The 24381-nt window shown below is 33.4% G+C and overlaps 2 protein-coding genes across 2 annotated transcripts in view; both read left to right on the plus strand.

Moving 5' to 3' along the window:
• The window catches only part of LOC148940583 (3-hydroxyisobutyrate dehydrogenase, mitochondrial-like), a 172685-nt gene that overhangs the window by 114067 nt on the left and 34237 nt on the right, over positions 1-24381 (plus strand). The gene's annotated exons all lie outside the window — the stretch shown is intronic.
• LOC148940584 (beta-1,3-galactosyltransferase 1-like) lies at positions 19076-20026 on the plus strand. Its single transcript, XM_089105525.1, has one exon. The coding sequence runs from the start codon at positions 19076-19078 to the stop codon at positions 20024-20026; it is 951 nt and encodes a 316-aa protein (XP_088961651.1).

The raw sequence follows: 24381 nt of genomic DNA on the forward strand, positions 1-24381 counted from the left end.
CACATCTCAGCAATATAACGAGAACAACTGAGGGTATTTAGTTCAAATTTTCGGGGCGACTTCTATTACTACTTCTTCTCTAAAAATTTTACTAAATCAAAAAAGTGTAATTTTATCCAGGCTGTGAAAGACCATAGATATAATTATTTGGGGAATGGTATTAACTTTTATTTATCAGGTCAACTAGAGGATGTATATGACTAAATTAAACACTACCATTTGTGTCACGATTTTCAAAAGAGTTTATGTTGTTAAAAATTGCTGAAAAGTTTGTCCAGCTTAAAAATAGCAGGCCAAACTATAAAATCTTAAAGGAAAACCGGAAAGATTACAACTATTATTTTCTTTTTCCCTGATAAAGACTAAATCAACATAAAACGAACAGAAATTAATTAAAAAAAAAACTTTTTCCTCAAAATAACGTTTTCAAAAAAAAAGTAATGAACTCCATTAAACCAAAAATGAACAAAAATAGAATCAAATACTCTACCAAGCATACAACTACCACAAATCCGTATCAATAAATAAATGAAATCCAAAACGAACATAAATTAAAATTAAGAACAGAGTCAAACTTTAAACGAGCAGAAATTAATATGAGTACGGTTCAAAACCTCTATGCTTTCTAAAAGCCAGAGTGTAATCTGTAGTTTACTGAAAAAATTCTTTTAAATGTTTTCACTTTTATAATTTAAAAAAATCAAAAATTAATTAAGATTTTAAGGAATAAACGTCAGCATATGTATATTAAACTGACAATACATATTTTTTTCAGTGAAGTAGAAATTATATTCTGGCTTTTAGAAAGCATAGGAGGTTTTGAACCCTACTCATATTAATTTCTGCTCGTTTTGAGTTTTACTCTGTTATTATGTTAATTTCTGTTTGTTTTGGGTTTCATTTATTTATTGATACTGATGTGTGGTAGTTATATGCTTGGTAGATGATTTGATTCTATGTTTGTTCATTTTTGGTTTAATAGAGCTCTTTACTTTTTTTCGGAAAAACTTATTTTGTTGCAAAAGGTTCTTTAATTAATTGCATAGAAAACTATCATTCCATCTTTAAGATAATATAAGTAAAAAGGAGGTCATGCACAAAATACAACATCAAAAATAAAAATAAACCAGCATCGGCATTTTTGACTATACGAAAAATAGAACAGATCTATAAACTAAAAAAACTAATATTTCTTTAAATTTTGCACAGGTCCAAGATACCTTGGTAATTTAATAATGAAGCACCAGAAGACCAAGCTGTGTTTGATCTCTGGCACTGGACACACAACAGGCTTTTATATATGTTTAACTTGCTGTTGCTTGTCTTCTAAGCGCAGATTAATGTGTCATTTTCTTTTGTAATTCATTGTGATTCTCGCTGTCGCTTGTCTTCTAACCACAGATTTTACTGTGAATAATTATTTTTTGCGATTTTCTTATGCTCCTTGTCACAAGTCTTCTAAGCGTATACTTCATCGTGTATTATTTTCGTTTGGAATTCGCCCTTACTCTCGTTGTTGCTCCTCTTCTAACCGCAGATTTCGTTGCGCGTCATCTTTGTTTACCATTAGATATGGTCCTCACTCTCTATTGTCTTATAACCGTAGGTTTTGTTGTCCATCATTTTTAATTTGTGATTCATTGTTATGCTTGTTGTTGCATGTCTTCTAACAGCACGTTTCGTTTTGCTTCATTTTCATTTGGCTTTACGTCAGGTATTTTATCCATGCCTTTTGCTTTAGGTGTTCGGATTCGTTAATCAAATTGTACAATTTCGTATGATATTATAATTTTGATTTGTCTTCTAACTACAGATTTTGTTGTACAGCATTTTGGCTTGCGTTTAAACATGATTCTCACTGTTGCTTGCTCTATACCTCTTTTTTTTAGCTTTTCAGAGTCATTTGTCATCTTCTTTACTTTTGCCGGCGTCACATATGCCAAAAACGATAAGACCACCCCTGGAAAAAATTGACGTAGGTTGTTCTTTAAATGCACATAAATATGACTTCATTTATATGAAAATTGTTTTTTCCAAAATTCAAGATTTTAAAGAATTTTTCCAAACTCGCGACCTATATAGATCATTATTTTAAAGGGCAGGAAGTCTCGGTTTGTCAATTAAAAAAAAAAATATGGAACCGTTTTTGAGAAAAAATACATAAATAAATACATAATCAATTATTGCTCACTTAAAGAGAGTAGATTGTGCGAACAATTCATTTTTTGAATCAACAGAGATTGATATTCACATTACATTGATATTTACAAACTGATATTTACATAAGTATGCGCCTCAAACAATACGCCAAATTAGCATTTTATCTTCAAAAAGTAAACAAACGGACTCGCCATTTATAACCCTTCTCATATTATCAAACCAAATGAATCTTTCTCGAGTTAGAAAGCAAATAGCTCGAAACTGCAACCAATAAGTGTAATATCTAGCTGGTATATTGAACTTGAGATAAACCTCCTGCCCATACACCAGCTTAACATCCCTATGAGACGTTACCGTTTCCCAATTCTTTACATCCTCATTCTATTTCTGGATCACATGGTTTTCCAGCACCACTCTAATCATTTACTCTAATCTACCATGGAGGTCATAAACCTAGTTAGCCGTTCGAAACCTGAGATCCCGTCTCTGCAGCCCACACAGTCTGATATAGTGTCCTAATTGGATATTTTTGCTTTCCCATGAATCCAAAAGTATTGATGATCGGCATTATTTTTTACAAAAATAACTTATTTTAGCTCTAAGAAGTTCTTTATTTCTTTTACTTGATGCAAAAAACGTAAGCATTGCTGCTCTTCCTTGATACAATGTTTCATCTACATACCGACTTTTATCTAAAAAACGGCTCTTGATGTCAATTAATGCATCAAAAGAATTAGGTTTTTATGCTGATACCAAATATGTAAGATTCATTATATTTAGTATAACCCATCAAAAGTTACGAGCCTGAGAAAATTGGCATTATCTTCGTAAAGAGGTAACACCCCCAAAAAGTCAAGCCATCTCAATGGAAATCACACCACAAGATAAAGCATACCAGACATTTCTAATGTAGAGGTTTCAAGCTCCTTTTGACAAAAATGGGGAGTTTTGTGTTTTTGACAGAAGAAAAATCACGGATGCATGTTCATTTTTTTTTTTTTTCCTTATTTATTTTCTGGTTTTTTCCAGAGGTTATTGTATTTGACCAATGATCCTAAAAGATAGGTAAAGGGCTCACTGAAACAGAAATTTAATGCTCTAGAACTCTTTTTACGTAATCAAAAAGATTGTGCCGTGGGAGAGTGGCGTTTTCTGCCATTTTGTGGCACCAAACTTCAATTTTTCCCCCAAGAGGACCAAGTTGCCATCGATTGAAAATTCTGAGATAGCCAAGTGGCTAAAAGCATAAAAATACTATATGTTTAGCTTCCCAGTCGCGGATGAAGTAATGCCGCACGGACGCGCATACATTCCTGAAAACTCACGTAATCCATTCAAGAAAAATGTTCAATATGGACAATTACCTTAATGCTTAATTTAAGTAAGTTGGTTCAGCTGATTTTTTGTCAAAAATGTAGATTGATGTGTTATCGCTCGACGACAGCTATTGAGATGGAGGGACGGTGGGTCATTGTGTAGACAAGGAGAGGAGAAACTTTTCCCTATTTGATTGGAGGAATCGATATTCCTCCTTGAATTGGAATCGATATATATGATAGATATACATCTTGATTCCCAGAAAAATTTTGGTTTAACCTTTATTTTTGATGCTAAGTGGTATAATAGTGCCCCTCCTATTTTGAAATTTTTTTTTTATGTAGCATAAAATATGACAGTTACATACTTGATGGCACAGAGGTGGAAAAGATTAGGCAGGGCATCATGAGCCTTACCAGCAAATTTTTTGGGGGCATGCAAGTGCTACCAGGAGCTATGTTTGAATTAACTTGACATGGTAATATTTCTCTTTTCTATCTATGTACAATGCTTCAATGTATTTAAACATATGTGTGCAATATATTTAAAAATCAGACAGCTAAATTAGGGTTCACGACGGCTTCAGCCGTGTAGAAGACCAAAAGTCACGCAGAATTTCCATCCATATGGATTTAGATACCCCTGCCCATCCACCCGAAATTCCGTAGTGACAACACCATTAAGGATTTATTGAACAAAAACTAAATGCTCATCAAAGATTTTGACAAGATATTAAAATTTTATAATAAATTTAATTATAGTCCAACATTTTAGTTCTTGAGCAGAAAAAAAAACTGAAAAAGTAAAATGATATCAATCAATTTACAATAATTGATACATACACTTTAAAAGCGAGAAATAGAGGCTGGGTATTTTGGGGTGGGTAGCCCGAATCATATTTTGGTAAGGTCTGTACACGATTTACAAAATGATTAGAAATTAAATAAAAAAAACAAGTGTTCTCAGCTGAAAGTGAGGAGCAACGTTGGAACTTGGAAAGAACGGAAATAATTCTGTATGTGAGAGGGCTCCTTCCCCAGTACCCCAATCTTTACTCTGCTACATATCCTAAATATCACTCTCCTAAATATCCCCTTTATTTCATTTCCGATTTCCAAATACATTTTCCAAAAAAAAATCAAAGAAAACGATAAATTTAACAGAAATGAATTCATAAAGATCAACGATCAGACATTGCCATACTGTCACAAATAAAACTGGGACTACTGCCCCTTCAATCCCTATAAGGGCTTGGGTGTCATTTGCATTCTACTGAAAATTGTTTTCATTTCATACACTGTATTTCTTGATCATAACATAAAAAAACAACAACAAAATAAAAGCGATATGTATTTCGAACATTGTTTTTTTTTTCTATCTCAACAACAGAAAAAGTAAAATCAAAAAATTAACGAAGTTTAAAGGAAAAAAAAATTCTTAGTCATTATACTCGTGATTTTCGATTCAGTTGTATTGTTCTAAAAATTATTCGGTATATGAAAGGGGCTGTCCCCTCCTCAACGCCTCGCTCTTTACGCTAAAGTTTTTTATTGTTTGAAAAAATAAGAGTTGTGAGAAAGTCAAACTTTAGCGTAAAGAGCGAGGCTTTGAGGAGGAGACAGTCCCTTTCATATACGGAATAATTTCTGTTCGTTTTAAGTTTTAACGTCGTTCCTTACTCTCAGTTAAAAAAAAACTTGTTTTTTTATTTAATTTTTGAACGTTTTTGAATTAATGCAGGTTTTAATTTTGGCTTACTGTACATGAATAATTAAAAAAAATTGCATATTAATTTTACTTTAATTGGTTAAATGACTTCCTCGAATCTTGATTAATTTTATTTACGAACGTTTTTATTAGTAATAAATACACGTAGCTTGCGAATCAAACAAAGTAAAGAACTACTATATTCATACATTATTATTACGTATACTAGAGGGCTTGCCCTCTAAACGAAACCACACACTTTGAGCTACAGTCCGAATTTTTCTATAATTCTTTAAAAATGGAATTTAAATAACAAAGGCCGTTACTTAGGCTAAAAATCTCTTATGAGAGTACTAAAAAATCTTTGGCTTAAAGAGCGAGGTATTGACTAGGGGGTGAACCCAATCATACACGTAATATTTTCTGTACGTTTTAAGTTTTGATGTCACTCTTTATTTTCAGTTTAAAAACTTGTTTTTTTTTTATTTAATTTCTGATCTTTTTTTTAAATAATGCTGGGAAAACCGGCGCCCCCTTCATAGCAATGTCCCTTCCCCCATGAACACTTCCTTCATGGAAATATCCTCCCGTATAATCCCCGACCCACCGACCCCCCTACTACCATAAAGAATCCCCCCTTAAAACGTCTGTATACTTCCTAATAACCAATACTATATGTTAACATTGGGTAAAGTTCATGACTTTCAGCCCTCCCCCCTGGGACTTCGGGGGATTAAGTCATCCTAAAGGACATACTTATCACATTTTTAACCATTCTGAACAAAATGGCTATCTCAAAATTATAATCAGGTGACTTTGAGAAAAAATGAGCGTGGGAGGGGGCCTAGTTGCCCTCCATTTTTTGGTCGCTTAAAAAGGGCACTAGAACTTTCAATTTCCGTTCTAATGAGTTCTCCCACGATATTCTAGGACCACTGGTTCGATACGATCACCCCTGAAAAAAAAGCAAAAAACAAACAAACACGCATCCGTGATCTTTCTTCTGGCAAAAAATAGAAACCTCCACATTTTTGCAAATAGGTGTTTGAAAACTCTACAGCATTGTTCTCTGATGTGCTGAATCTGATGGTGTAATTTTCATTAAGGTTCTATAATTTTTGGGGGGTCTTTTATCTTTTTTTCGAAAATCAGCCAAATTTTCTCAGGCGCGTAACTTTGGATGAGCAGGACTAAAGTTGATTAAAGTTATATATTTGAAATCAGCATTGAAATTTAATTCTTTTGATGTATCTATTTGTATCAAAAACCCGTTTTCTAGAGTTTCGGTTACCATTGAGCCGGGTCGCTCCTTACTTAAAGTTCGTTACCACGAACTGTTTGATTCCAGATATTCAAAATTTAATAGATTTTATAATTACCCACGGAAAGTTAAGTACCTGAAAAGATTTGCCTGAGTTTCAAATAAAGGGGAAAATGCCCTCAAAAAGGCAATGAGTCTTGATTAAAATTATATCATAAAATTTAGCATATCACAGAACCCTTTTATGGACGTTTCAATTGTTTTTAGCCCTTGGGCCCAGGGCTGGAGAAAGGGGATTGGAACGATTGGGCCCAATCGGTCTCCGCGTTTGAAAGGTCCCCGCACTGCCATCAAAACGACCATTAGATTTAGACATTTTGAAATGTTCTTAATAATTCCAGTAAGCATTGTTTCTGGAGAGATATAATTTTCCAGGCTAAAACCAATAAAAAAAAACTGTTTGATATCAACCATAAATCAGGATAGACTAAATTGTTTAGCAATTATGTTGAATAAAAATGAAGACACGAGGAAAATATATTTTAAAACCCTTTTAGAAGAACAAAAGTTCATGTGCCCATATTCGGTAATGTAAGTTTCAAAAGTTATTTTCAGTAGTTTCATAATATCTATAAGACACAAACCCAAGCTAACGTAAGCACATAACGAGTACAAAAAGAACAAACGAGGACAAAAACGCAAGCTGAAACTGAATAAATTGGATCATCAAATGAGACGAAATCAAGAGAACGACCTGAGAAATGTAAATGTACGGGTATTACTGAATAACCAAGGCCATCAAAAGGGACAAGACGAATCCAAGCAGCTGAAGCAAAAGGCACTAAAAATGTCTAAAGCAATGATAAATGAAAATAAAGATCAAAGAAATATGTAGTTAGAATATTAGCAAAACTGACGATTAGAGCAAGTCAAAAATGAAAATGAAGAAGATAGAAATATTTAGTTAAAAGACAAGTGGCAGAATCACAACGACTAGAAAACGAATGTGAAAAACGAACAAAACTGTGGTTACAAGATCTGCGACAATGCGGATCAGAATGAATAATAATAAAAATGAAGAACAGAGAAATGTGTGGTTTGAAGATATACGACAATGAGAACAAAGAAATATGCAGTTAGAAGATAATTAGCAGTGAGAATTACAAGCAAGAGTAGGATTCAGGACGTGTCAAAAATGAAAGTGAAGAACAAAAAATTGTAGGGTTAGCAGAAACGCTAAAGCCAGTATCAGAAAGTGTCAAAAATAACAGTGAAGGACAAGGAACTGTGCTGTTAGATGAAAGCGAGAATCAGAACGAGTCAAAAATGAAAGTGCAGAAAAATAAAACTTTTATGTTAAAAGAACAACACCATCGCAATCTTCAATGCCAACAAACTGTGGCTAATGTTTGCAACAAAATGAAAAAAAAAAAAAAAAAATATATATATATATATATATATATATATATATATATATATATATATATATATATATATATATATATATATATATATATATATATATATATATATATATATATATATATATATATATATATATATATATATATATATATATATATATATATATATATATATATATATATATATATATATATATATATATATATATATATATATATATATATATATATATATATATATATATATATATATATATATATATATATATATATATATATATATATATATATATATATAATGAAAAGTGCAGAAAAAAATTCAAAAATGAAAGTGCAGAAAAATAAAACTTTTATGTTAAAAGAACAACACCATCGCAATCTTCAATGCCAACAAACTGTGGCTAATGTTTAGCAACAAAATGTATATATATATATATATATATATATATATATATATATATATATATATATATATATATATATATATATATATGTATATATAAATATATATATGTATATATATGTATATATATGTATGTAAGAAATATAAAAACCCTTAGCTCCTAACAAAGGAGTCAGATCATCAAAACAAAAAGTACACCATTAGAACTGCCTTTTCCGAAACCCCTGTATAGGAAACTTTCTGTCCCTTGGCTTGAACAGCCAGGGAAATATATTGGCTTGAAAATCAAGAAAAGTGGCAGCTACTACAACATTCTGCCTAAACGGGATATTTTTTTTTTCTTTTTTCTTTTTTCTTTTCCACACATAGCTTGGCACTGGAACATCGTAGACGGTTGTTCAATAGCTCATTTTAAAGGAAATTAATTGGGTTAAAAATCTATAGTAACTAAAATAAATTATTTCTAAAAGAGAATAAATTTTTCCACCAAAAACTGCATTTTTGATGTCTTTTCACACTGCAGTCTTTCAAACACAATCGTATACCTGCGGTAAGATTTGAACCCACGCCTCCGAAGAGACTGGTGGCTAACACCAGTGTCTTGGCCCACTCGGCCAGGCTGCCTCTTATAATTTGGGTTGCAGCAGTAGCTAGCAGCCTAGTAAGAGACGATCAGTCCCATGCTAAGAAATATAAAAACCCAAAACTCCTAAAAATAGAGTAAGATCAAAACAAAAGTACATCATTAGAACTACCTTGTCTGAAACCCTACTAGATAAATAATGAATGTCGTCATAGTTTTATATTAGAGCTATGACGTGAATAGAAAAACACGACATTATGTTGTGGTTTCTGAACGTGTCATGAAATAATATCATTGCGCCATGACGTCATCATGAAATAAAATCATTACGCCGTGACGTCATAATTACTACTTAAGGACGACAAAGATGTAAATGGTCTCATTCGTGAATTACATAATGGTTAGATCAAAGCAAGCTGCACGTTAGTTAAAAAAACAGTACTACACAGACAACAGAGATAGTATCTTGAAAAGAGAAAAGCAAAGGTATTCAACCGACCAGGCGTATCGAGAAGTAAAAATTGAGAGAGCCAAACAAAAGATCAAGGAGCGTTATCACAATGATGAAGATTACCGAATCAAATATAAAAGAAAGAAAAGCAAAGGTATTCAACCGTCCAGGTGTATCGACAAGTAAAAATTGAGACAGCCAAACAAAAGATCAAGGAGCGTTATCAAAATGATAAACTTTATGAAAAGCAACAATTGAGCAGGCTAGACAAAAGATCAAGGAGCGTTATCACAATGATGAAGATTACCGAAAAATATATAAGAAAAAAGTTGCTACCAGAATAATGGGTAGATACTGGGGTGACAAAAGCTATAATGAAAAAATTAAATTATCTGCGAGGTTGTACCGAAGAACGCATTAGGACAAAGGGAAAAATTACATTCAGAAATACAAGAAGATGGCAAAAATGCAGGCTGATCTTCGTAAATTTAGAAACATTTTACGCATGTTTTACCAGGATCACGAAAAGTATTCAAAATTACAGATTAAAATTCTCTTTGAAAGAGCGGATGCTGTTGAAAAGTCGGCTAGAAATGCTTTGGCAAAGCTTCATACTAATATCCAAAAGAAATGTTGTCAGTTTAATGAAAAGCTTCCAAGGTATGGACTGGCAACTGCGGAACAGTTTATAGATGCAATGGAAAATGTTCGACAACACAGTGAATATACGGAGGCGTACATCTTAGAAAATTCGTATATTAATTTTGGAAGGAGCAATTGCATTAAAAGACGATCAACGAAAAAGCAAACCATTCCATACATTGGATTTAGCTACTTGATTGTTTGAGTTTCGTCTCTTACTATTTAAAGGAAGAAAAAGCCTTAGGCTTTTTCCTGTTTGCATTTACAGTTAAAAAACGAACTCAAGCCCAAAGAAACTGAACCCTGTTGTTCATTCATATTATCTCAATTATTTTAGCTAGGATGTAAATAATCCGGGTTGCAGCGGTAGCTAGCAACCTAGTAAGAGACGATCACGTCCAATGTTGAGAAATATAAAAACCCATAGTTCCTAAAAAAGGAGTCAGATCAAATTCAAAAGTACACCATTAGAACCGCCTTGTCCGAAACCCCTGTATAGTAAACTTTCTGTCCCTTGGCTTTAACAGCAAGGAAAATATATTGGCTTGAAAATCAAGAAAAGTGGCAGCTACTACAACATTCTGCCTAAACGGGATATTTTTTTTTCTTTTTTTCTTTTTTCTTTGTTTCCAGAGATAGCTTGTCACTGGAACATCGTAGAGAGTTGTTCAATGGCTCATTTTAAAGGAAATTAATTGGGTTAAAAATCTATAGTAACTAAAATAAATTATTTCTAAAAGAGAATAAAGTTTCCCACCAAAAACTGCATTTTTGATGTCTTTTCACACTGCAGTCTTTCAAACATAATCGTATACCAGCGGTAAGATTTGAACCCACGCCTCCGAAGAGACTGGTGGCTAACACCAGTGCCTTGGACCACTCGGCCAGGCTGCCTCTCATAAATAATATATATGTGAATCTGGGTCGCAGCAGTAGCTAGCAACCTAGCAAGAGATGATCAGTCCAATGCTAAGAAATATAAAAACCCAAAACTCCTAAAAATAGAGTCAGATAAAAAAATGTACATCATTAGAACTACCTTGTCTGAAACCCTACTAGATAAATAATGAATGTCATCATAGTTTTATATTAGAGCTATGAGACGTGAATAGAAAAACACGAAATTACATTGTTGTTTCTGAAGACGTCATGAAATAATACCATTGTGCCATGACGTCATGAAATAAATAAAATCATTACGCCCTGACGTCATAATTACTATAGAAGAAGCGTCAAAACTGTAAATGTTCTCATTCATAATTAGATAATGGTTAGATCAAAGCAAGCTATACGCAAGTTAAAAAAACAGTACTACACAAACAACAGAGATAGTATCTTGAAAAGAAAAAAGCAATGGTATTCAACCGACCAGGCGTATCGAGAAGTAATCAAACAAAACAGCAAGATGTGTTATCACAATGATGAAGATTACAGACATGCCAAAATTGAAACAGCCAAACAAAAGATCAAGGAACGGTATGGTAATGATGAAGATTACAGAGAAGCAACAATTGAGCAGGCTAGACAAAAGAGCAAGTAACGGTATGATAATGATGAAGATTACAGAGAAGCAAGAATTGAGCAGGCTAGACAAAAGATCAAAGAGCGTTATCACAATGATAAACTTTATAGAGAAGCAACAATTGAGCAGGCTAGACAAAAGAGCAAGGAACGGTATGATAATGATAAAGATTACAGAGAAGCAAGAATTGAGCAGGCTAGACAAAAGATCAAGGAGCGTTATCACAATGATAAACTTTATAGAGAAGCAACAATTGAGCGGGCCAAACAAAAGAGCAAGGAACGGTATGATAATGATAAAGATTACAGAGAAGCAAGAATTGAGCAGGCTAGACAAAAGATCAAGGAGCGTTATCACAATGATAAACTTTATAAAGAAGCAACAATTGAGCAGGCTAGACAAAAGATCAAGGAGCGTTATCAAAATGATGAAGATAACCGAAAAATATATAAGAAAAAAGTTGCTACCAGAATAATGGGTAGATACTGGGGTGACAAAATCTATAATGAAAAACTTTAATTCTCTGCGAGGTTGTACCGAAGAACGCATAAGGACAAAGGGAAAAATTACATTCAGAAACACGAGAAGATGGCAAAAATGCAGGCTGATCTTCGTAAATTGAGAAACATTTTACGCATGTTTTACCAGAATCACAAAAAGTATTCAAAATTACAGATTAAAATTCTCTTTGAAAGAGCGGATGCTGTTGAAAAGTCGGCTAGAAATGCTTTGGCAAAGCTTCATAGTAATATCCAAAAGAAATGTTGTCAGTTTAATGAAAAGCTTCCAAGGTATGGATTGGCAACTGCGGAACAGTTTATAGATGCAATGGAAAATGTTCGACAACACAGTGAATATACGGAGGCGTACTTCTTAGAAAATTCGTGTATTAATTTTGGAAGGAGCAATTGCAGTTTATGTAGCAGCAATAAAAATATATATACATTACAATAAGGAACGAACTGAACCCATAGTAACTTAAGTATTATTACATAAAGGATCGATGTGGTTCATTATAAATTATAAAAGGTTTAGAGCTTCTAATGTTCGAAGATTATAGAGTTAAAAATTTTCCAATACCGGGAATTGAACCCGGACCTGCTAGATGAAAGCCAGCTATCCTATCCGCTACGCCATATGGGACTATAAAACAGCATGATTTAAGAACTATATGCATATTATATTATTTTATCATACCAATTATAATAAGGTCAAAACAAAATCGTCGACTTGCAACCTTACTTTTGACGCATCATTAGAACCGCCTTGTCCGAAACCCCTGTATAGTAAAGTTTCTGTTATTTGGCTTGAACAGCAGGGGGAATATATTGGCTTGAAAATCAAGAAAAGTGGCGGCTACCACAACATTCTGCCTAATCGGCATATTTTTTTCTTCTTTTTTTTCTTGCACTGGAACTGTTTTTCTTGCAGCTTGGCACTGGAACATCGTAGAGAGTTGTTCAATGGCTCAGTTTAAAGGAAATTAATTGGGTTAAAAATATTTGGTAACTAAAATAAATTGTTTCTAAAAGAGAATAAATTTTTCCACTAAAAACTGCATTTTTAATGTCTTTTCATACTGCAGTCTTTTCAAAAATATTTGATTTTTGTACATAAATCATAATCGTATACCAGCGGTAAGATTTGAAGCCACGCCTCCGAAGAGACTGGTGGCTAACACCAGCGCCTTGGACCACTCGGCCACGCTGCCTCTCATAACTGTATATGTGAATTTGGGTTGCAGCAGTAGCTAGCAACCTAGTAAGAGACGATCAGTCCAATGCTAAGGAATATAAAAACCCAGAACTCCTAAACATAGAGTCAGGTCAAAACAAAAGTACATCATTAGAACCACCTTGTCTGAAACCCTACTAGATAAATAATGAATGTCGTCATAGTTTTATTAGAGCTATGACGTGAATAGTTAAAGAACGACACCTTGCCCATCGTAACGGAAACATAAATAGGGATTATGTAATTTCCATCAGTATCATGGCTGTAGAGATGGCTGAAACCTAGTCCGGGTTGCAGCGGTAGGCAGCTACCTAGTAAGAGACGATCACGTCCAATTTTAAGAAATATAAAAACCCATAACTCCCAAAAAAAAGTCAGATCAAAACAAAAAGTACACCATTAGAACCGCCTTATCCGAAAGCCCTGTATAGTAAATTTTCTGTTATTTGGCTTGAACAGCAAGGGAAATATATTGGCTTGAAAATCAAGAAAAGTGGCGGCTACTACAACATTCTGCCTAAACGGCATATTTTTTTCTTTTTTTTTCTTTTCCACAGATAGCTTGGCACTGGAACATCGTAAAGAGTTGTTCAATCGCTCATTTTAAAGTAAATTAATTGGGTTTAAAAATCTTTGGTAAAGAAAATAATTTACAATAAGGAACGAACTGTAACCCATAGTAACTGAAGTATTAAATCAAACAGTTCGTGGTCATAATAAAGAGGTGTCTAATGACTCAATTTAAAGGAAATTGCTGTATATAGAAACCTTTTGTAACAAATTGTTACGATATGGTAGAGAACTAACTGTAGGCCATAGTAACTAATTTAATTTTGAAAATAATCCGGGTTGCAGCGGTAGCTAGCAACCTAGTAAGAGACGATCACCTCCAATGTTAAGAAATATAAAACCCCCCAACTCCTAAAAAAGAGTCAGATCAAAACAAAAAGTACACCATTAGAACCGCCTTGTCCGAATCCTCTATAAAGGAAACTTACCGCCCTTTGGCTTGAATAACAAAGAAAATATATTGGCTTGAAAATCAAGAAAATAGACTTTTACCACGTTATTCTCCACAAACGGGATATTTTTTTCTTTCCGCTTGATTTTTCTCCTCAGCTAGCTGGGCACTGGAAAATCATATTGAGCTGTATAATAGCTCATTTTAAAGGAAATTGCAACATCTAGTCACTTTTGTAATTAAAATAAAATACTTTTTAAAGTAGAATCAATTTTGTCAAAAAAATTGCATTTTTGATGTATTTTCATACTGCAGTCTTTTCAAAGATATTTGAATTTTGAAGCAATAAAACAGTTCATGGTAATGAACTCTATAGTAATAATAGGTACTTGTCTCAATAGTAACCGAAACTCCTGGAACCAAAATTTTCTTTTTTGGCTTAATCGCTAAAATTATTATGTAAACTGCAAAAATGTTTATGATGCCTAATCAGTAATAGTAATTTTTTAATTTAAACAACAAAAATACATGAAAATTCTAAAATTAGTTTTGCTTTTTGTCTCCTGGAAGAAAAATTTTTTTCATCTCAGTTCAAATTTATTATTGTATCCTGGAACCAAACTTTTTTGGTTTGTAACCCGTAAAGTACATATCTCCATATTATTGTCTCATAATTGCAATTATTTTAGTTTTCAGTCCAGAATCGCTAAACTTATTATGTAAACTGCAAAAATATTTATGGTGTCTAAACAATAATAATAATTTTGTAATTAAAACAATATAAATACATGAAAATTTTAAAATTAGTTTTGTTTTATTCTAGTTTTTAGATACTCGACACGGGATTTTGTGTACTTAATAACTTTAAACCTTGAAAAAATATGGTCTCACGCGAGTGGAAAAAAAGAAAGAATAACCAAAAAAATATCAAAATAGAGCAATCCAAATTTCTACTAGTAGAAAACTTTACTACATAAAAAATAAAGCTAATATCCTGAAATATCAGAAAAGTTTATTTAAAAGAGATAAAAATGCCACCGAACGCAATAAAGCTCGAGAACGCGTAAGGATTGCTACTAAGATGTCTTGTGATCCAGGATTTAAGAAAATGAAATATGACAGAGGAAAACAGAGGTATGTTACGGATCAGGGGTATCGAGAATTTTTACATTAAAAGACGATCACTGAAATAACAAACCATTCCATACATTGGACTTAGTTAGCTACTTGATTGTTTGAGTTTCGTCTCTTACTATTTAAAAGAGGAAAAAGCCCTAGGCTTTTTCCTGTTTTTATTTATAGTTAAAAAACGAACTCAAGTCCAAAGAAACTGAACACTGTGGTTCATTCATATTATCTTCATTATTTTAGCTAGAATGTAAATAAACAAGTTTCTTTTTTAAATTTTAAATTGAAAAGATAGTGCTTTTAATTCAACATATTAAAAATTCTCCCCAACGGGAAATCGAACCCCCTTCTCCCAGGTAACAAGTGGGCATACTTACCACTAGACTATCGAAGACTTATAAAATAAAAGTTACATATAAGATATGATAATAATTTTTTAATCCGGGTTACATAAATATTATCCGGGTTGCAGCGGTAGCTAGCAACCTAGTAAGAGACGATCACCTCCAATGTTAAGAAATATAAAACCCCCCAACTCCTAAAAAAAGAGTCAGATCAAAACAAAAAGTACACCATTAGAACCGCCTTGTCCGAATCCTCTATAAAGGAAACTTACCGCCCTTTGGCTTGAATAACAAAGAAAATATATTGGCTTGAAAATCAAGAAAATAGACTTTTACCACGTTATTCTCCACAAACGGGATATTTTTTTTTATAATAAAGATCAAACTCTTCCCTGTACTAACTTGCATACGCAACTTCACTATAGTTAAGGGTTGCAGCGGTAGCTAGCAATTAAGGGTTGCAGCGGTAGCTAGCAACCTAGTAAGAGACGATCACGTCCAATGTTAAGAAATATAAAAACCCCTAGTTCCTAAAAAAGGAGTCAGATCAAAACAAAAAGTACACCATTAGAACCGCCTTGTCCAAAACACCTGTATAGAAAATTTTCTGTCCCTTGGCATGAACAGCAAGGGAAATATATTGGCTTGAAAATCAAGAAAAGTGGCAGCTATTACAACATTCTGCCTAAACGGGATATTTTTTTCTTTTTTTCTCTTTTCTTTTGTATCCAGAGATAGCTTGGCACTGGAACATCGTAGACGGTTGTTCAATAGCTCATTTTAAAGGAAATTAATTGGGTTAAAAATCTAGAGTAACTAAAATAAATTATTTCTAAAAGAGAATAAATTTTTCCACCAAAAACTGCATTTTCGATGTCTTTTCACACTGCAGTCTTTCAAACATAATCGCATACCAGCGGTAAGATTTGAACCCACGCCTCCGAAGAGACTGGTGGCTAACGCCAGTGCCTTGGACCACTCGGCCAGGCTGCCTCTTATAATTTGGGTTGCAGCAGTAGCTAGCAACCTAGTAAGAGACGATCAGTCCCATGCTAAGAAATATAAAAACCCAAAGCTAGCAACCTAATAATCCGGGTTGCAGCGGTAGCTAGCAACCTAGTAAGAGACGATCACGTCCAATGTTAAGAAATATAAAAACCCCTAACTCCTATAAAAAAAAGAGTCAGATCAAAACAAAAAGTACACCATTAGAACCGCCTTGTCCGAAACCCCTGTATAGGAAACTTTTTTCCCTTGGCTTGAACAGCAAGGGAAATATATTGGCTTGAAAATCAAGAAAAGTGGCAGCTACTACAACATTCTGCCTAAACGGGATATTTTTCTTTTCTTTTTTCTTCTTTTCCTCAGATAGCTTGGCACTGAAACATCGTAGAAAGTTGTTCAATGGCTCATTTTAAAGGAAATTAATTGGGTTAAAAATCTTTTGTAACTAAAATAAATTATTTCCAAAAGAGAATAAATTTTTCAACTAAAAACTGCATTTTTGATGTATTTTCATACTTCAGTCTTTTCAAAGATATTTGATTTTTGTACATAAATCATAATTTAACCAGCGGTAAGATTTAAACCCTCGCCTCCAAAGAGACTGGTGGCTAACACCAGCGTCTTGGCCCACTCAGCCAATCTGCCTCTCATAACTATATATGTGAATTTGGGTTGCAGCAGTAGCTAGCAACCTAGTAAGAGACGATCAGTCCAATGCTAAGAAATATAAAACCCAAAACTCTTAAAAAGAGAGTCAGATCAAAACAAAAGTACATCATTAGAACTACCTTGTCTGAAACCCTACTAGATAAATAATGAATGTCGTCATAGTTTTATATTAGAGCTATGACGTGAATAAAAAAAACACGACATTATGTTGTGGTTTCTGAAGACGTCATGAAATAATATCATTACGTCATGACGTCATGAAATAAAATCATTACGCCGTGGCGTCATAATTACTATATAAGAAACCTCAAAAGTGTAAATGGTCTCATTCATGATAACATAATGGTTAGATCAAAGCAAGCTACACGCAAGTTAAAAAAACAGTACTACAAAAAAAAACAGAGATAGTATCTTGAAAAGAGAAAAGCAAAGGTATTCAACGGACCAGGCGTATCGAGATGTAAAAATTGATAGTGAAAAACAGCGGTATTATAATGATGTAGTTTATAGACATGCGAAAATTGAGACCGCCAAACAAAAGTTCAAGGAGCGTTATCACAATGATGAAGATTACCGAATCAAATATAAGAAAAAAGAAAAGCAAAGATATTCAACCGACCAGGTGTATCTAGAAGTAAAAATTGAGAGAGCCAAAAAAACATCAAGGAGCGTAATCAAAATGATGATTTACAGTAAAGAATTTGCCCTATTTTCAATCAAAGGAGAAAACATCTTTTAAAAGTCACAAAACCTTAATGAAAATCATACCATCAGATTCAGCGTATCAGAGAACCTTCTTGTAGGGGTTTCAAGCTCCTATCTGCAAAAATGTGAAATTTGGTATTTTTTGCCAGAAGAAAGATTATAGTAATTGACGAACTCCTGTCCTCAGTAACCTATATCTTGTCAAATTATTACAGATATACAGTTTCACTGTAACGTCATTTATGGTTGTGACCTACGGTTATGACATCATTCATCATTATCATATGAAGATGCATTATTTTGTCAGCAAATTTTTATTATTTAAAATTTTTAGTGTTGTTACGTACAAAAGCCACTACATATAGCTGTTTCCTGTAAAATGAGCCTTTAAACCGTTCTCCATGATGTTTTAGTGTACTGCATGCAGTGGAGAGAAATAAAACAGAAAAAACGGGACGCATCAGAGCTACCCACACAAAAAAGTAATTTCCATTGTTTTTCAAGCCCAGAATTTTCTGCCATAACAACTCGAATGTTGCTGGTTGTGTTTCAAACCAATATGATTTTTGGGTTTCAGGTCTTTTTTTATACTCCCATAAATTTACTTTTACAGTAGTGCGTTATTATTAGGACTTTTTCAGAATTACTTACATGCATTTATAAATCTGTTGAACCCCAAATTTCTAGTGCCTTATCATTACTTTAACAAAAATTTGTAAATTCTTGCATCGATTAAATACTTGTACTTTTTGGCTTTTCTGATTAATGTTAAATTTGTACAAATAAAAGTCAACTGCTAAATAAAAGGATATTGAACTGTTATTTGTACGTCGTGGAAGGTTGAGTTTTTGAAATACGTATATCAAATTTGTCTTCAAGATATTCTTTTAGTGGTAGAAATTGTATCAAAATTGCAAAAGTATTCTCAACAACCTATTTAAAAAAGTCCTTATTTTTTACTGCTAGTTTAATATTACCCTAATTTATAAATGACGTTAAACTAACTTGAAATTGCTTTGAGGGTAGTTTGACTGTGAAAAAAATATTTATTAGTATCAAATGAGGCTATTGTTACAGTTAATATTATTTGTTTACTGTTTAGAAGGAGCTCCTTTGAATTTCAACTACAGTCGTGATTTAAGCAAGTACATCATGCCAGAAAATATTACAGCCATTATTCCTAACGAAGGTCTATGTAACACAGCGCTGCCGCACCTACTAGTTATTGTCCCATCTGCTGTTGTCAATTTCGATAAACGTTCAGCTATTCGTGAAACATGGGGCTCTGCTTTTAAAAATTATAATTATAAAGGATACAACGTAGTTTTAGCTTTCATTGTTGGGAAACCTCTAAATTCTAGCCTCGAAAGCCAAATTTTAATCGAGAGCAATGCTTATAATGACATTATACAAGAGGACTTTATTGATAGTTACCAAAATCTTACTCTCAAGTCAGTTATGCTTTTGAAATGGGTTGACAGATATTGCAGGGAAGCTGAATTTGTGGTAAAAGTTGACGATGATATTTATTTAGACTTGGATAATTTATTGAGTCTTCTTAACATACATGGAAAGAAAATATTGATTGGTGGCCACTTGTCATGCTATGCACATCCAGTTCGCTCTAAATCTTCAAAATGGTACATGCCTTATGATATTTTTCCAGGCTCTGTGTATCCTCCATACGCGTTAGGCTGGGCATATTTTTTGAGTGGGAATATAATTCACAGCCTATACAAAACTGCGTTATCAACACCCTTAGTGCACGTGGAAGATGTATTTTTAACAGGTGTTGTTGCTAAGAAATTAAACATTTCTCCAGTTCATTTTAGTTCTTATACTTATTTTAAAAGGGAGCTCAAAGCTTGTGAATACAAAAAGTATGTGTTTTTAGTTGAAATGAAACCTTCTGATATAAAATTTCTATGGAGTCAACTCAACCAACAGCAACCTGCTGTTGAATGCGAGAGACCAGATTTTCAAACAATAAAAGTCACTGAGTGTAATTAAAACACTTCTAAACGGAGAAAATTAAATCCTATTAAAACACTAAATTATGATTAGAGAACAGCTTGGTTAGCACAAAGTTTTTAAGTTTACCTGTGTTTTACATGTCTTGTTGTTTTTAAATTTTTCCACTTAGTCAATTGAAACATCCAAACTGTTTATGGACTGATTTGGGTATCCTTCTGACTGACCGCATTTCAAACAGTAAGCTGTGCGAAAAACGTTGTTCTATCCCAGTTTCAGGGGATACAATGAAAAACAGGTTGAGATAGCTAGGGTAAGCTCTGCTGATAAAGGTTGGCAGATTGCCAAATATTTCTCTTGTCGGCAAACCATTTAGGACCAAACAATCCGGTCATCCCCGAACGGAGTGGGAGGTTGTGGAAATGAAAAATTTAAGGCAAACTGGAACTTCTTGGGATGCTGCAAGGAGGGAGGCTTTGAATTGATTGGGACGGAGGAGGAGCATTCGTAGCTGTGTTGGCCTCATGTGACTCGGTGCTGCAATGATTTGTCAGAAGTAATAGGAGTTGATTTAATTTTAACTGGCCTTGTTGCTTTACGCAAAAGCATACGATATTAACTGCATTTACTGAGGAATTAAAAAAAAAGTTTTAAAATTTTTGAATTTATGCAATTGGATTACGGACAACAGAGCTATAAAGATCCCCTGAACCTGAGTTTACCGCAAAGTCAAAAAAATGTAATGCTTTTTGAACGAGTTTTAAGTTTGTTAAACTTCATTTCACATATTATACTGAATTAAACAAGCAAATTCTCTTTTGAGAGCTTTTACCATGCATCGTTTCACTGAACTGTTTTACCACATCACAAAAAGGCTTGTTTTGTTTTGTTTTTTAAAGTCTTCTTATCAAATGTAAACACTGATTCTTGAGAAATCTTCACACAAAATCGGTTCTTCAGAACTTGTCTTGTTGCTCTTTTGGATTTAAAATCAAGGTATCTGTTTCCTAATTCCAGGACCACAAGACATCTAAAGAGGATGGCAGCTGCTTCCTAACACCGGTAACAGGCATAATCCAATAAATGAAAAAGGGTATTATAGTATCAGCTATTATATAGGGTGGTTTGTGTGCTCCTGGAAACTGAACCAAGTAAATCATTTTTTTTATTCTGACAAGTCTTTTATTTTGGTTTCAAGGGGTGGGGCCTCTGGTTTATAATAAAGAACGAACTCTTGCCTTTACAAATTTATTTTGAACTATCGAAATAGTTCATTATAAATCGGAAGTATGTAAGTTTCATTTGAAATTGCTGACATGTAATAAGGTTTTGAAATTATCTTCAATTTATCTTTAAATTTATTTACAATGACATGGTTTTGGATTTATTCTTTTTGGGCCCTTCTGAAATTAGGTTGTGATGGATTCGCACCCACGACCCTCACACTTTGAAGCACTCTTCTTTAGCTAATTGAGCTAACAAGCCTTGACAATAGAAACGAATACTACGGCTTATCATGAATAATAAATAAAATTTGGATTTTTGCTATTCTTTGCAGTTCTTCAATTTACACAAATTAGAATATTTAAAGATAAAAAACAGAAAAATGAGATTGAGAAAATCAAACAGTTCGTGGTAACGAAATGCATAGTAAAAGCGACTCGTCTTAATAGTAACCGAAATTCTAAAAAACGGATTTTTAATATCAATAGACACATCAAAAATCGGATTTGTATGCTGACTTTAAATATATAAGTTTCATCAAGTTTACTCATATCTAGAAATAGTTAAGACCCTGAGGAAATTTGCCTTACTTTTAAAAAAATAGGGCAAACCACACCCTAAAAGTCACAGAATCTTAATGAAAATCACACCATCAGTTTCAGCGTATCAGAGAACTTTACTGTAGAGGTTTCAAGCTCCTGTCTGCAATAATGTGGAATTTCGTATTTTTTGCCAGAAGGAAGATCACGATGCGTGTTTATTTGCCTTTTTCTTTTTATCAGGGGTGATCGTATCGGTCCAGAGGTCCTAGAATTTTGCGAGAGGTTATTTGAACAGAAAATAACAGTTCTAGTGCCTTTTCTAATCAAAAAAAAAAAAAAATAGAATCACTTTTTACAAAAAACTGCATTTTATCACTTGTATCACTTGTCTTCACTTTTATCACTTGTCTTTTCATATTGTAGTCCTTTCAAAGATATTGGATTTTATAAGCAACTTTGCCAAAAAAAAAAAAATTCCATATTTTTGCATATAGGAGCTTGAAACCTCTACAGTAAGGTTTTCTGATACGCTGAAACTGATGGTGTGATTTTCATTAAGTCATTTTAAAGATTGATAAAGGGTAAGCACGAGGAGATAAACTTAAATGACTCCACAATTGGCCACTTGAGAATATTCTCTTTGTAATAAGAAGGTTTATTTTCCTCTTGCTTATTGTTGTAATATACCTAATCTTATGGCATATCATACGTAAGTCCAAAAAGGTAAAACAAAAGGCGTGGAACAAGGGACAGTGAGTATAACACACTGAATCGCAAAGAAAATATTGTACAACAAAATCTGTGGTTAAAAGTCAAAAATCAAAGTTACAATGGAGTGATCGAACGTGTTATTATAGCGCCGTTGAAAGCAGACATAAGTGAAATTAATGCTGAGATTGCTCATCACCTCTAAGAAGAATATAAATACTATATAAGCTATGTGTCCGTTAAATATAAACAGGAAGGAGGAATCCTTGTTGCAGCTGTAGCTAGCAACCTAGTAAGAGACGATGACACCCCATAGTAAAAAAAAAAATAGGTCACAACTCCTTAAAGTTAAATCAGATCAAAAAATGAAGTACACTATTAGAAACGCCATGTCCAAAGCCCCTATATAGAAAACTTATAGTCCCTTGGCATGAACAACAAGGGAAATATACTGGCTTGAAAATAAAGAAAAGTGGCTAAAACCACAATATTCTGCATATACGGCATCTTTTTTTTCTTCTTTTCCTCAGATAGCGGGGCACTGGAATATCGTAGAGAGCTATTTAATGGCATATTTTAAAGGAAATTGATAAGGTTAAAAACCTATTGTAACTAAAAAGTTATTCAACAGTTCGTGGTAACGAACTGTATAGTAAGAACGACCAGACTCAATTGTAACCGAAACTCTAAAAAACGGAATTTTGATACGAATAGATACATCAAAAGAATTGAATTTTTATGCTGATTTTAAATATTTAAGTTTCGTCAAGTTTAGTCTTACCGTTAAAAATTTAGGAGCATGAGAAAATTTGCATTATTTTAAAAAAAGGGGGGACAACCCCTAAAAGTCATAGAATCTGAAAGAAAATCACACCGTGAGATTCAGCGTATCAAAAAACCTTACTGTAGCATGGGCGCCCATAAGCTGAATTCCAGGGGGGGCAAACTTCGTCTAATTGCTACTTTTAATGCTGTTTAATAGAAATCTCAGAACAAAAATATAAAAATAAGGCAGCACCATTCAGCCAGGGGGGGGGGCGACAAGAGCCCCCCCCCCATGTACTGTAGAGGTTTCAAAATATGGAATTAGATGCTCCTATCTGCAAAAATGTGGAATTTTGAATTTTTTGCCAGAAGGAAAGATAACGGATGCGTGTTTATTTGTTTGTTTTTCTTTTTCCCAGTAATCGTATCAACTCAGTGGTACTAGAATGTCGCGAGAGGGATCATTCAAACGGAAATTATAAGTTCTAGTGCCTTTTTTTAATTAAAAAATAAAATTTAATTAAATTAAAAACTTTTTAAACTAAAAACAGCATTTTTATTGCCAATCTTGATGAATGTCAGCTATCCTAACCACTAGATAAGATAGATAAGATAAGATATTTATTTCAAAAAATGACTATCACAAGCCCCGAAGGGCCGATTTCGCATTTCGGGGTCATATAATAAAAAAAAACATAGAAATAGCACAACAACTAAAAAACTGGCTAAACAATGCCAAAACAACAATATCAGAAAGGCAAAGCCATTCATTAGTCTAAAAAACAAAAACTGTCAAATGTAAGGCAGTTAAAAAAGCACAAACTAAAACAAAACCAAAAAAAATGAGATAAAAATAGTGTTAAAAAGGTTTAAAAGAGACTATATAAAAAGGGGAGGGAACGGAAGAACCAAACAGACACAAGCATGGGTATCACCAGTACAAAAAAAAACAACAAAAAACTAGTGGTTTATTTGATCAGTAATGAAGGGGACAAAGGTTTTTTCATATTTGGAGGTAAAGCAATGAATGGGGGACAAGATAGGAACGGGTTCAGAAACAGTCCATTGCAGACGGTGTCTGGGTTTGGAGTGTCTTTTAGGAGAAAATGTTTTCCGTGCGAGGGTTTGTTATTCCATTGCAAAACGGAGGCACAG

This window comes from Artemia sp. Qi Xiang Cuo, chromosome 19, assembly GCF_049724085.1.
Source record: "Artemia sp. Qi Xiang Cuo chromosome 19, ASM4972408v1, whole genome shotgun sequence".
NCBI classification, from domain to species: domain Eukaryota; kingdom Metazoa; phylum Arthropoda; class Branchiopoda; order Anostraca; family Artemiidae; genus Artemia; species Artemia sp. Qi Xiang Cuo.

What these genes read in the sequence shown, in the direction of transcription:
- LOC148940584 (XM_089105525.1), top strand. Translation starts at nt 19,076, where the DNA reads ATGAGGCTATTGTTACAGTTAATATTATTTGTTTACTGTTTAGAAGGA.